General features: G+C 39.8%; 1 protein-coding gene across 3 annotated transcripts; it reads left to right on the top strand.

The window, feature by feature from the left end:
- The first annotated feature begins 2,762 nt into the window (after nt 1–2,762).
- LOC307031085 (uncharacterized protein) lies at nt 2,763–14,272 on the top strand. 3 transcript variants are annotated; one of them, XM_079667859.1, is made up of 7 exons: nt 2,763–3,026; nt 3,329–3,432; nt 3,733–3,828; nt 9,635–9,847; nt 9,987–11,063; nt 13,420–13,588; nt 13,790–14,272. In XM_079667859.1, exons 4-6 carry the CDS (start codon nt 9,637–9,639, stop codon nt 13,464–13,466), a joined length of 1,335 nt encoding a protein of 444 aa, XP_079523985.1. In that variant the 5' UTR covers nt 2,763–3,026; nt 3,329–3,432; nt 3,733–3,828; nt 9,635–9,636; the 3' UTR covers nt 13,467–13,588; nt 13,790–14,272. The 3 variants fall into 3 exon arrangements, with proteins under 3 accessions (XP_079523985.1, XP_079523984.1, XP_079523983.1); XM_079667858.1 differs by having other exon boundaries at nt 9,613–9,847; XM_079667857.1 differs by having other exon boundaries at nt 3,733–9,847.
- The last annotated feature ends 884 nt before the right edge of the window (nt 14,273–15,156 follow it).

Below are 15,156 nucleotides of genomic sequence, written 5' to 3'. Positions count from 1 at the left end.
CCAGTTTCATCCTTTACGAATGTTTACCTTATACAAATACACCATTTACAGTTGATACACTATAAACAGTTATTCTTTATCGCAAGAAAGAAAACTCCTTTAACGTTTTGTTTTTTCCCGCCATTTTTCCCGAGCAACTGAGACTCAATACTTTTAGTTCAGTAAAGTAGTACTTTGGGCTTATTTTAAATCTAAAATAGACTTAGCTAAAGGCCATAACTATGATTGGTTTACTTTAATTCTGAAATGTTCAAAACTTAAGGATTCTAAGGTTTGAAGACGTCTTTAATCCCTGATTTCTAAGTATTACTTTCCCGCCTTTTTATATCGCCACTGCAACTTCACATAAAGTTAGATGACACGCTTACTTTAAAATAAAAGTTACCGTAATTATCTGTGAGTAATTTGGCTAGATTTCAACAATGTAATTAGCTTCATGTAGACTGAACATGTGAGCTTCATAGTGTGAGAATGTAATGATAACTTCAGGAAACCATCCCCAAAAAAGCAAGCTGTTTTCTGAGATTAGCCACATGTTCCTCTTTTATGAACCCTGTAAAAGATCTTGATCACAATCTATGTGAATAATTACAGACCTTTTTTTCGTGTCAGTGTCTTTGTTTCTTTCTCACTTGTCGAGGTAATTTCTAAAGGACTATAAAAACCTTTTGAAATGTGTTTTGGATTGAAATTGAATCCCAGCAGCACTCTGATTTTCTCTCTATTGAAACATTTCTCTTTTAGCTGGACACAAACTGACTCATCCATCCTTTGTGCCCGCTTTCTTCACCTCGCTTTGAATTCACGACACACACAGATCCTTACTATTCTCTCAGGATGTATTAGCAGTGATTGTGTGACCGGCTGAGAGAGAGACATTTGTCCTCAGTAAGGGCCACAATTATAATGTTCTTTCTTTTCACATTTGATTATTCACTTAAAAGTTTTTGAAACTACATTCGGTATTGAAAGGCCTCTAGATATGAAAGGTGTTATCTTTGAAAGGCTTGTCATTTAATGTGCTGCTAAGCCCTGAAAGGATTTAAATAATGTGTGTTTCAGTGGATGGAAACAGGTGTTTTTCCACATTAGAGCTTTTCATTGGAATCTGCCTTGTTTTTCTCTTCAACAGCATAATGTGTTCTACTGTGTGAAGGAGCAATCTGTCAGTATGCAGGAGTTAACAAAGTCAGCAATTGGCAATTTAGAGGTATTTTGCTTATTTATTTAGCTTGATTTCAGTTTAGCCCCTGTCACACTGTCCCGAAATTGACACCCGATGGACACACGATTAAGGAAATGTTCAAATTCAGCTCTGATCGTAACAACATCGGGCCATTCGTGAGGGCATCTTAAGCCATCGTATGACCGCCGGTGGAGTTTCTCAGGCTCCGGCAGCAACTTTGTGATCGGCAACTTCGTAAGGCACTCGTGAGGGCATCTTGTCAAATCGTGAGGGCATCTTGTTATCATCGGTTCCATCGGGCATTCGCCCTCACTCTGATCGGGGCGAATGCCCGATGGCACCGATGATAACAAGATGCTCTCACGATGGCCTTACGAAGGGCAAAATTGACACACGAAGGCAATTTTTTTTGCAGTTCCAGCAGAGAGCCCCAAACTTTCCTTTCCCCTCATCAACCAGCTCTGACTGGGGGATCCCAAGGCGCTCCCAGGCCAGCGAAGAGATATAATCCCTCCACCTGGTCCTAGGTCTACCCCTCGGTCTCTTCCCAGCTGTACGTGCCTGGAACACCTCCCTAGGGAGGCGCCCAGGTGGCATCCTAACTAGGTGCCCGAACCACCTCAACTGGCTCCTTTCGACGCGAAGGAGGAGCGGTTCAACTCTGAGTCCCTCCCGGATGACTGAACTTCTCACCTTATCGCTAAGGGAGACGCCAGCCACCCTGCGGAGAGAACCCATCTCGGACGCTTGTATCCGTGATGATTTTCATACATCTTAAATAAAACCAGGGAATAACCAAAGGAACTCTTGAAATAATCTTATTTTTACTTTAGTTTTTGTGGAAAATTATGAACTGAACATTTTGTAGAGGCTCTTCATGTGTTATTTATGCAATACTTTTAATTTAAGTATATATAACTGTCGACTTTTTAAGATAAGATAAGAGGTACTTTATTGATCCCAAATTGGGATATTTTTGCGTAGAAAACAACGAAACAAAACAAGGCATTGCACATGAGTACACTGTAAAAAAAGTCTGTGAAATTAACAGGGAAAAGCTGTAAAATCACGACATCAAAAAACTGTAAATAGAGAAACAATGAAGCAGTGTTTAATTTACAGTAATATTTCGTAAAGTACTGAACCAAACAAAACTGTTAAATTCACATTAAGAATATGTTAAAAATAATTATATTTCATTGTATAATTTACAGATTACTTTGGTTTGAACACAGAAAAACTGTAATACATAAAACAATACAATACAGTTAAAATGACAACATGACAGTGTTAAAATCATGTTTTTTTATATTTTTTCATTCTTGAATATACTATAATATACTTACTTCTTATTTCTATTTTTTTAATGCATATGTTTATTTTGAAATTGGAAATAACCCAGTACTGAGACATTTTTGGAAATTAAATGAGAATCCATAAAACAGCTGGCGTTTGGATTCTCGGGCCGCCCGGCTATTTGGAGTGGAATGCAGCCCACGGCAGACAGCCCAAACAGTAATCGAACGCGCCACTAACGGCCCGTCCACACAGTGGTAAATCTACTTTTTGAGTTTTGTATTTTTTTTAAATTGGGACAGCCTCTCGGCGGAAGTGACGCAAGCGGTCAACGAACGCAGCCTCCGAAGGAAACGGCCGCTGAACTGAGACACGCCTACTGAGCAGTAGAGTTTGTTTCTGTTATTTCATTGGACTATTTAATTATCGCGGGAGCAGCCACTTTTTGCAGGTTAACGGCTCAGTGCGCGGCCAAGTCTGTCTGCCACGGACCACGGAGCTATGTGCAGGTGCTCATGAGCGGAGGATCACATCTGTAGCACTGGTAAGCTAACCGTTAATTTTCTTCAAACTTCAATTATAACACGGTGTGTTGTCAGGACAATTCTGTTTGTGATTTATTGCATTTTGCAGTCATAGTAGTTATAACGTCTACTGACTGGGAGTTAATTTAAATAGTCTGGTAACGTTATTGAAGTATCATGCTAAAAGCTGAACTCTTTATTTTCGTTCAATTCATACTGTTGTGAAGCGGGGGGTTCGAAGCTACATCTGAGCGGGTTCAAATTTAACGGGCAGTTATATTATTATTATATTGCTAAATATGATTACCTACCGTTTTTGCAGGTTAACGGTTACGGCTCAGTGCGCGGCCAAGTCTGTCTCAAGTCTGCCTGCCACGGACCACGGAGCTGTGTGCACATGAGCGGAGGATCACATCTGTAGCACTGGTAAGCTAACCGTTTGTTTTTTTCAAACTTCAATTATAACACGGTGTGTTGTCAGGACAATACTAACTTCTGTTTGTGATTGAGTGCATTTTGCAGTCATACTTATAACGTCTACTGACCGGGAGTTAATTTAAATAGTCTGGTAACGTTATTGAAGTATCATGCTAAAAGCTGAACTCTTTATTTTCATTTAATTCATGCTGTTGTGAAGCGGGGGGTTTGAAGCTACATCTGAGCGGGTTCAAAGTTAACGGGCAGTCGTGTTAGCGTGCTAAAAATGATTACCTGCCGTATTTGCAGGTTAACGGTTACGCGGCCAAGTCGGCCTCAAGTCTGCCTGCCACGGACCACGTGGAGCTGTGTGCACATGAGCGGAGGATCACATCTGTAGCACTGGTAAGCTAACCGTTGAGGGGTTATGTTCTGCATTGCATAGGAACCCCTAAAAATGATTACCTGCCGTTTTTGCAGCAAAACGCTACAGACTTTGAAGGGTTATGTGCTGCATTCTAGAGTGCATAGGAACGAACCCCAGTGTTTTTTCAAATGTGTTGGCACGAACTGCAAGCGAACATTTTGTACTTACGCATCTTTTAAAGCTCACTTTTATCGGATTCACAATGTGCCTGCAGCCACTGCTAGAGCCATTTTTACAGATTTGAAATGTGCAATTTCGTTATGTGCGCGCCAATTTCAAACAGTGAAAGAATTTATATCCCACTTAAAAGATCATATAGTGGAGGGACGACCTGTGTTATGTCCAGTAACTGGTTGTACAAATACTTTCACTGTGAAATCGTCATTTACTGCTCATATGTCCAGAAAACACAGAGCATGTTCTGTTGATAGCATAAGTGACATGTACAGGGAAGCCATTTCTCCGTGTTCTGCACATGAAGATGCTTCCCAGAGCCCAAATGATGCAACAACAAATGAAAGCACTGATTTGACACAGCATTTCAATGAGACCTATCTTAGGAATGTATGCTTATTCTACTTAAAATTGCAAGGGCAGCTCCTTCTTCCAGCTTCAACAATACAGACCATTGTCGAAGAGATGCAAAATGTGCATGAGTTGGGACAGGATTACATTTTAAGTAAACTACGTTCACTTTTAAAAGATGACATGTCTCTAACTGATGATGCTATTGCTAAAATCTGTGATTGTGTGAAGGATTCCGATCTGTTCTCAGTCTGTCACCAGGGACCACTGAGAACAACATATTCAAGAGCTCAGACATTCAAAAAGATGTTCAAATACATAGAGCCTAAAAAAGTAACATTAGGAAATGATGAAAATATGACACAAAGGTTTGCTTACTACATACCTCTGAAACAAACAGTAAGTGGCTTATTAGAATCAGAATTTTGGAAGAATTCAATGTCACAGCAGTCATGTGAAACAGACTCAGATGTTTTTGGTGACATAAGTGATGGACACAACTTTAAGTCCAACCAGTTCTTCATTGAAAATCCAGGATGCCTGAAGCTAATTCTGTACCAGGATGCTTTTGAAATTGTCAACCCCCTTGGCTCTGCTAGGAAAAAACACAAAGTTGTTGCAGTCTATCTTTCTGTGGCAAATCTACCTGCTCATGTGCGCTCTAATACTGATCACATGTCCCTGGTTTTATTGTGTGGAGAGAATGACCTAAAACAATTTGGATTTGCTAAGGTGTTCTCAGAGATGTTAGTGGATTTCAAAGATTTGGAGGAAAATGGAATAGTTACAACAGTTGGAGACATGGTCAAAGGGGCTCTGTACTGCATTGCGGGTGATAACTTGGGTTCACACGGTATTGGTGGGTTCACTGAAAACTTTAGTCGTTCAAAGTACTTTTGCAGGTACTGTGAAATCACACAAAGTGAGTTTAAGAGGGATGATCCAAATGTATGTGGGCCACAGCGCACACCCGAAGGTTACGATTCTGCTGTTGCTGATCTACAAGTTGAAGACAGTCCACACATCAAAGGCATAAAGGCAAACTCTGTCTTCAATGCTCTGACATCTTTTCATGTTTGCAAGCCAGGTCTCCCACCTTGTTTAGGCCATGACATATTTGAGGGTGTCTTATCCTACGATGTTGCACTGTACTTAAAGTATTTTATTAAGAAAAAGAAATGGTTTACATATTCACTTTTGAACCGGCGCATAAAACAGTTCAAGTACAAAGGATCTGATGCTCTCACTAAGCCCTGTGCTGTCAACTCTTGACGTATTCAAGCTCTCAGGTCAAGCCATTCAGAACTGGAATTTGTTAAGATTGCTGCCTGTATTAATTGGAGACAAAGTGCAAAATCCAGAAGATGATGTGTGGCAGTTGACTCTCCAGCTTAAAGATATTGTTGATCTGATTTGTGCACAAAAGATTTCGTTGTCACAGGTAGCCTATCTTGACATTACAATCCAAGAATATTTGGAAACAAGGAAGTGTTTCTTTCCTGAGAGTCCACTAAAACCAAAGCACCATTTCATGAGACCCTATCCGGCACTCATCTTGAAATTTGGCCCCTTGATTAGAGTATGGACAATGCGTTTTGAAAGTAAACACAGCTACTTCAAGAGATGTGCCAGGCATTTGAAAAACTTTAAAGTCCATGTAATGTCCAAAATAAATGTTATTCTGTGTTAATAAATCGCTTCATCACTTTCCACTGTTTCATTTGACATATCAACATCAATGATTCTTTCCATAAATACCCCCCAAATAACATGAAATGTGTGCCACTTTCCCGTGTTATTCCGCTCCGGTAGCGAAAAGCTTGCCAGCCATTAACCCAGCTGTGTGACGTCACACGTGGCAAACACCAGCCTCGTCTGGATTGTTTGTTTTGTATCCTTCCGCTATTTTCGCTCAACATATGTGTAACCGGACCTCGCTAAACTTTTTTTATCTAACAATTCATGATGGGGAAGCGATGTGTAGTTGTGAGCTGTGAATGTTTCCTGATTGCTATAAACATTGATCATGGGTGCTGGAAGATTGTGCACAAAACTCGGGTCAGAATTAAGTTACTACAGGTGTTATGCCAGCTTGAGCTAAATGTCACCAGAGTACAGTGAACTTGCCTAGTGACTGAAATATATAAAAGTTGAAGTGAAATAAGTAAGGCCAAAAATGAATTACGTCTGAATATCTTTATTATTTTTACCACTTTTAATTATTTGTGGGCTCGCACCAAAATAGACTAATGTACACTGCAATAAAGATAAAATGTTACAAGTGAAAAATTAACAAAAGAACCCTTTTTTATTTATCAAACAGTAAATTAATACAATCTTACAAATTTGCGATTTGGAAAATGTTGTTATATTTACATGTTTCTTTGGAAAAATAATATTGTAAATGATGTACTTTGTAAATTATTTACATCATGCGAAACCATTTTAACCAGTTCAGCTGCATGACTTATGTCAAATTACAGATTTGGCCATTGAAATCCCTGATAGCGGCCTCCCGGTTCAGGGAAAGTCTTCCGTATCTCGGTTACAGCACATGCAGGCAGCGGGACTCTGATTTTTGGGCCGAGTACACCCCAGCACCAACGTACAAACTGTCGATAAGCTGTATATCGATACTTCCTAATGAAAAAAAAGTATACAGATTATAAATATATTTGGAGAAAAATAAAATGTTATGTAGTAGCCTACTATTATGTAGCAATGGTTACAAATTGGCTTATAACATGATATTTGTATTTTACTTGTACAAAATAAATATGAGGTTATACATGACTGCTTGACAGAATCATAGACCTCTTATATATTTCCTCACATGTGTAGTTGTTTCTTTTCCCAAGCATACATTGAACTTGCATACACAGAAAAAATAAAAGCCAAGCTGTTTTTGACTGCTTGAAAGAGTTTAATGGTATCTTTAAAAGTGTACCATATCTGTAGCAACTAAAAGTATTATATGAAAGCAAAGCTGCAATAGGCAGTTGGGTCAATCAATATTTACTTACTGGTGTAGTGGGCCATCAACTGCTCTGCGTTGTTGTTTGTATTGAAGATACGCTATTTTCAGTGTCCAAACACTGAGACAGCCTTCTCTAAAGCCTGGGTGGCTAATAATGCACCTTGGGTTCTCGTCGGTGTCTTCTATCTGGCAGAGTCCTGCACGGGTCTGATTTTCAAGACCCGCTCCCACCCCGCACCCGTGACGTGCAGTACCGAACTCGCCCCGCTACCCGCACATATTGCCAATTAGTTCCGCAACCCGACCCGACCCGCCGGCACATGATCCGCAACCCGACCCGAACCCGCATATATATAAGCAGTGACAACGTGCAATTATTAACACACGCAGTTGCATATTTGGCTCAAAAAGCCTGGGATGTTGGTTATTTTCTCCATCTAGGATGACACCAAAAGCCTCCCAGACGTTGGATTTTGCTCTTGAGGAAGAGTTATTGAAAATGCTGTATTCTCAGCTATAGAGAGCTTCACCTCAGCCATTCAGAATGTGGTGCGCTCAGCAGCAGATAGATGCACTGCAGAGGTTATGATTATGCTCGGTACCGCGGAGGAGAGGTCTGAGGATTTAAACATTAAACTAAATTATTATTGTTTAAATATATTTGTTATGCAACACCCGCAACCGGACCCGCATCATCTTTGTTTTACCCAGAAGCGAACCCGGAAAAAAGCGTTTGAAAAAATACCACCCGCAAATCACCTTTTTTGCGGGTCACCCGTCGGGTACCCGCGGATACCCGACCCGATGCAGGACTCTGCTATCTGGTCAGTAGGTTGCAAACTGTCTATTTGTTCCATCACCTGCCAGATCTCTCTGCAGCATACACATTCATCTGCAGTGGGCATGCTTTCACAGCATTGACATGTACACCTGAATATTGTACATAACATTAAAAAACAAAACAATATCTGCCGGACGTGTGAGGAACAGATGACAAATTAAGATCGACATTTAGTGCAGGTCAAATTAAATAAAACAGAATTTACCATTCAGTATTGCCGACTCGAGTCTCGCCGGCTGCGGAATCCGCTTCTCTTTCACAAGTTTCTGCCTCGTTGTTCGATTGCTGGGCAGGAGGCTCGTACTTATAAGGCAAGATGCCTTGAAGTGAAAGGCTAGCTGGTTCACTCTCTACTTCTGTAACTGAATCCAGATAACCCACCGAATCTGAGCTTGAATGATCGCTGTCGCTGTCTGAAGTTATCGCGTTGCTTGCCATTTGGACTGATTTGATCAAATGGCAATGTTTGCCACGTGTGACGTCACCGCTCGTTCGGGAGTGATCGGGGGCGTACTCGGCAAACTTCGGAACCAACATCGGTTTTTAACGTATATGTCATTTAATTATGACGAAACTTTAAACATTTTTATTTATTTTATTCTGGTGATATCTAAACTACATGTTAAAAAACACCTGTGTTAGATGCATTACATGGCCTTTAAAAACATCTGCCTAACTTTATCCGAAAGACATCAGATGTTTCAAGCATATCTTTCAGCTGGGCCAGGATGCAGTCAACTTCTGCAAGTCAAAGACAGTTGTAATTTTTACTCCATTCTTTACAGTGATTCAATCAAACATGCAGTGAGAGAGTTTGGCTTTTCAGAAAACAATACTAGTGTTTCCACAGACATACAGTATAAAGGTACATCATATAAAAAAGGGCTTTTCCTTGTGTCCAAAAATGACGAGTCCATGGAGTTCGGAGAACTGCTCATTATTTTTAATTCAAAAATGATTCAGCTGTGTATTTTGTGATGGATATACATAAAACTGACTATCATTCTGAATACCACCTGTACTCTGTGACAAAACAGAATGCAAGGTTGCAATGTGTTAACATTAACGACTTGGTAGATTTTTATCCGTTACCATCATACATTGTTAACGGGCACCAAGTCATCCCGCTGAAACACAGTGTGTTGTCAAAATAAACACGATATTGGCTACTGTGGTGTTGAAACCATTCTAACAATGCACATGTATGCTTAGGGAAAATGATAAAATACTATTTGAAAAATATTAAAGTGACAGCAGTTTTTGTTCTGCAATGTACAGAAATAAAAAGTATACATCCTCAATCACACCCTATACTCAAATTAGAGGTTCCTCTTATCTGTATATAATGTATGTACAGTATTACTTGACTAAATGTCTAATTATCTTTGTCTTTCATTTGTAATTTTGAAAACCGAAAAGTGTCGTTCTTCCATGATTCCAGAGATGACAGACATGGAGCAAACATTTATATGCAGTGCCATCACTGAGGTCTTGCCTGACCTTCCAGAGATGACAAAAGATATTCTGGAAGAGACTTTACAATCCCTTGGGGTGGAGACCTATGAGGATTTCCAGTTTGTTAATGAAGCAGATTTTCTGTCAGCTTTGAGGCCAATTCAAGCCAGAAAAGTCCTTGCTGCTTGGAAGCTGAGATGTATGTATACTTGTGACTATTTTAGTACAGGATGCAACCAGTGCCCAAAGTGGCCTGCATAAAAGATGCATCAGAAATATAGAAACATTAAAACTGTGTTCCTCATAACTCTTTTTGTTAATATGTGTGTGTTTTGCAGGCCAGACTCCTGAATCCAGCAGCTCATCTGTTGGTGGCTCGCCAGGACCTTCTGCATCCTTGATGTCCTATTCACCCAGAAGTTCATCCTCAACCTCTTCCGACAGCTGCAAAAGGCCTGATATAGACTGGATGGATAGCTTTGTGATACCGTGGGATAAGTTCCCAGAGGAACTGATGCAGACACTGGACAGAGGAAAACGACCTAGTCCACAAATGAGAAGAGAGATGGTACGGATTCTGGTGTGTGAAATGAAGCGAAAAAGTACTTGCTTAAGTAAAAGACACACTATTGAAGTTGCAAAAAAGATAGTGGCAAAGTATCCTACGTCTCTTCAAGACATAATAGAGGGAGACGTGATCGGGCCAGGGTATCACTCTCTGGTCAAGCAATTGCAAAATAGGATAGAGAATGTGAAGCGATCCACGACCCCAAAAATAAGAAAACGAAAGAATGGCACCGACGAGTCAGACACAGATGAAGTCCCTCCTGAACAGAGAGCAGCAATCCAGGACACTTATGGGTGCATTAAATGGGATTCAAAATTCCTGCCCCTTGGAGAGACCGAAGAGAGCCAGCAGGAGAAAAAGGAAAAACTGAGGGTGATGTCTAAGCAAACTGATGTAAATCCAGAGGAGGTCAAACTTCTAATGAAGTCAACGTTCTACACGCAGCGTAAACAAGTCAACCAGGGGACAAATATAAAATCCCTCCTGCAAGAGTGGCCGTTTTGGTTCGACGACCTTGGCATGGCAGTCCACTTCAAGGAACTCACAGGAAGTGAGCTTCAAGAAACTTTCACACGGAATTTGGATCTGAAGGGGAAACGACTCCTGAACTACATGAATACGGTTGCTGTGTACAAGAGCAAAAGGTTGCTACAGGCTTTAACCAAGTTCAAAGTGATGAGAGGAGAGCTAAGTGGTTGTTCTGAAGACGTCAAAGACATGGTGCTGCTTCTACTGTCCTACTTTGATGAGAAGGAAGACACGATGTTCTGTTATGTGGAGGACACATGCCTGGCAGGGGAAGTACAGATGGACCAAGTTCAGTTGACTCCCACCATTGTTGTGTGTGGTAAGTAAAAACGTTCACTACTTTTTTTCTGTTCTTTCTGCCACTTCTTTCTCTCTTTTCTGTCTAATTTGAGACGTTTATGTTGCACAATGTTTTTTGTTACTGTAAGCTCGTAAAGGGCTAGTTTGGATGCTTATGGATACTTATCCATAGTCAGTGTATTACTTGCATGTCTTTGGAGGAACAGGCAGGAGTACGGGTACGTATGTAAAGCTGTGGATGGGTGCAGCAGCGAAACGTATTTTAGCCACGTAAAAATTCAGTTTACATGTACGCTATATTTAGAATATTGTCACAAATGTACCCTGCTGCTTCAGTCCCTATCAGAAACAGACTGTATAGCTGTCTGACAGCAAGGTAGAGCTTTGAAAATATTCTTTAATATAGCATACACTAAGAGTAATATTGTTTTAGTTTTTTTGGTGGCTTAACTATGTCCACAGCAGTGCATTGCTTAGCTGTCTCAGGGTGTCCGCGGGGTCTTAAAAAGTATTAAAAGTTGATAAATCAATTTAGCGAAAATTAAGGCTTTTAAAAAAGTATTAAAAAGTATTAAATGGCATTTTCCAAGGTATTAAGAAGTCCCACAGCAACGACAACATGAAACACCCTTTAATTTACTGAAACGACATGTCGGGAAACCCCACAAGGCGGCCCCATGCATAGCGCGCCGTAAAATGCTGCTTATTATTTTAAGTTTCGTTGCCTTGCTCCGCTCTGTGTGTGTGTGTGTGGGGGGGGGGGGAATAAACGACTACGGTAACGGGTCCCAAGGTGGGAAGACCGGCATACGCAACGCTCTGGGGGTCCAACGGCTCCGTGTGTGCCCTATATGATCATTTTCTGATAACGATGAAAGAGCCCGCCTCCCTCTCCCCACGTCTCCTGCTGCTGCTGGGCTGTCAGAAGAGGGGGAGGAAAAGAGAGGCAGTCACCGTTTATTAAATATTATTATATTATTATACAGAGAACAGAGTCGTTATCAATTTGTTTTAAAGCTCAATAAATAACAAAGAAGACCTCTGACCGGCACTTTCCTAATTTTGTACGGAAGATTTAAAATTTAAGGGACATGTTGACCGGCGGAACATTTTTTTTACGGAAACTGCCGCACGGTCCCCTCGTTCCTTGGAAAAGGCGGAGAGGTGGGTGTTTTTCATCTGCTGGTGGACTACCTGAGAGATACAGCAGGAGAACACGCCGTCCACCGAGGAGAATAAACAGAAGGGCAACCATGGCAACCATGCTCCGGGTTCTTCTTCGCTGCTTTTGGTGTATTTCGGGCGGCAGCAGCGCCACTTACAGGCATGACATAGTACTACATCGTTTCCAGCATTTGCAGCGGCCTAGTGTGAACGGACACGTTAATGAATCGAATGCGTTTGAAAGGAAGCCTTTTTTGCGCTTGCGTATGCGTTTTACCGTATGCGTCCTCGTGGGGCCGGGGTCTAAGCCAAACTATATACGGTCACAGAGATCTGCTATTTTAAAGTAAAGTCAACACATATAGACCCTAAATATAGTCTATATTAAGAACGAGAAAAGTCTTAACATATATATCCTTTTTTGTAAACATATGACAAATGTGTGAGGGTGATGACGTCAGAGCATCGTCCTATGTGCCAGGGCTTAGCCCCGGACAGCCCCAGCCCAATGTAACCCCTGGGTATTTGTGAGGGAGCTCCTATATGGGATTACCCCGCTGAAGCTCACCAAAGTTTAACATATTTCATAGTTCAAAGTTTTGTCAATTGTTTTGTTTATTGGTCAAATACTGGTTTCTAATGTTTTCTGAGGAGTTTTACTGGAATGAAAGAGCACAGAGTACAGAAGCAACAAAGCAGCATACTGCATTAAACCTGACCTTCACAGAGAGGTTGAAGTTCATGTGGAGAGAAGGCTTCAGTAGTCTGTCTGCACTTTGTTTAGTTTTGCTATCTTACAATCAATATAGTAAATTTGAGGTAAAGTGTGTCGCCAATGTAACCGGTTAGAACTCAAAGTTGCGATGAGGTCTTAAAATGTATGGAAAGGGTCTTAAAAAAGGTCTTAAAAGGTATTAAATTTGACTTCAGGATTCCTGCATATACCCTGTGTCTGCTGGTTCTCCTCTCTGTTTCTCCAAACTGTAGCTCCTACAACCCCCCTTCAAACAATATGAACTATCCCCTAAACTATCCCCTTTATCTCCCCTTAACCTGCAAATACACATACATACATTTTTGTATTGATGGTGAGAGCAATTTAACAGACCTTAAAATGTAATAACATATGTGCTAAAATTGTTTTGGGAAATGTTTCAGGAAGACAAGTCTTGTTTTAATTTAGTTTGAATTGTGTTTTTCTTCTTTTTTAGGACGATCATGCTATTCTTCAAAGCGATACATGCTGAGTGTGGATTGAAACATAGTACAGGACAACATCCCCTCCTTGGTTTCTGCCCTGTCCATGATGTTTGGGAGCTATTATTGCTTCAACATCGCCTACCCGTCAGAGCTGGCATCCACCCTGGAGTTTGTCCAGAGGTATGTGTTTTTTGGGATGGGTTTTATCCAACAATTTATTTTATTAAACTGCAACAAATCTAAAGCAGCTGCTTCAGTGAATTGGGGGTTAAGATAATTGTCATTTTGGCTTCAAAATAATAAGATTGATGTGAATTTTGTTGTTGTTAGGCAAGCTATTTCATTATTAATTCTGTTGTTTGTTTGTTTTTCTATTTTAAGGTGTTTTTTCTCCATCAACCCAGAGAAGGGCACCAAAGTGGAGAAGACAAGCGCATCCCGTCTTCAGGTGAACCCGAGAGTCCTCACCTTGATACAGGAACTTTCGGACCATGAGTGGCGTGATGTCTGAATATGGACAGTAAGATCAATGGCATGTGGCGATGTGCCCAAGTTACAGTTTGTTTGATTGTTTAAATCGTAGTTAAAATTTGAAGTGCCTTTTTTCTAATTAAATTGTTCTTTTTAACTAATTTAAAAAAATGCAATATGTAACTCTCAAAATGTCAAACTATTATTTTAAGGTCATTGTAGCCACTCTTGGGGTTTGCTGTTACAAAGTGAAGTTGCTTAAACAATCTTCGGTTGGTTTATGTGGATGTAAAAGCTCAGGACATCACTGTTGAGTGTAAAAATGTTGACGTGTTACACTCCACTGGGTGGTTTTGTTTTGTTTTTTGTTTTATAAACATTATTTCCCATAAATCATTTGTAAGTAACCTCTCAACTTTGTTCAGCTTGAAGTTTGTTTATTGTGCAGCCTTAGTTTGTATGTTTTACCAATATGTATGTTGAGAAATGACAGATGTTTTTGATCACTGCTATTATATATATATATATATATATATATATATATATATATAAAATAAATTCTTGGAAAGGCAAGTTCTTGTTGGAATTTTTTCAATTTTTAATACAGTGGCTCTTGAGGTTTATCTAGCTTTGCATTTTTAATTTTAAATGCTTAATCTGTGTACCCTGGATTACATTCTTCACATTTCTGGTAATAGTCAAACATATATATATACGAAGGCAGTGTAGTTTAAATGAAATCTTTCAATCTGACTAATGTATAGGAAAAGCATTTTTTTTTCCACTGAGCAATAATCCTTACAGGCGCTTTTATACTATATATTTGAGATTGTTATTCATAGAACAGTTTTTGCTGCATTTTAATTGTAATAAATACATTTTACAGAAAATTAAAATTGCAGTAGTTAGAGGTTGCTTTCACCGTAAAACTCGTCATTACTACGGCAAAATACACTAAATTATACACAACTTTTGATTACAATTTGCGGGAAAATTCAGTTAAATTACAGCATTACACTGATGCTTTTACTTATTTGTTTGGTATTTTTCTGTAAAATTGAATGGGATTCAATGTACAATAGACAACAACTGCATGTAAATCTTACTGAAATAATCAGTTTAATAGCAACGTGATCATGCTAATTCAGCAGAAAAGGGCTGTTGAAATTACAGATTTAAAATGTAAATTACAACTGTTTTAAACTGTAAAATATACACGTTGTTCTGTAAAGTTGTTTACAGTTTACCATATTTTTTACATCATTATTCTGGCAACA

Source organism: Notothenia rossii, assembly GCF_949606895.1.
Source record: "Notothenia rossii genome assembly, chromosome: 3".
Lineage (NCBI taxonomy): Eukaryota > Metazoa > Chordata > Actinopteri > Perciformes > Nototheniidae > Notothenia > Notothenia rossii.
The sequence above is the reverse complement of the archived record's forward strand: the minus strand, read 5'-3'. Positions and strand labels throughout refer to the sequence as shown.

Excerpts from the sequence above, each read along its gene's own strand:
- LOC307031085 (XM_079667857.1), top strand. The coding sequence starts at position 9,565 with ATGTCTAATTATCTTTGTCTTTCATTTGTAATTTTGAAAACCGAAAAG. Across the intron at positions 9,848-9,986 it reads TGCTGCTTGGAAGCTGAGAT|GCCAGACTCCTGAATCCAGC; the intron begins GTATGTATACTT and ends TGTGTTTTGCAG. Across the intron at positions 11,064-13,419 it reads TCCCACCATTGTTGTGTGTG|GACGATCATGCTATTCTTCA; the intron begins GTAAGTAAAAAC and ends CTTCTTTTTTAG.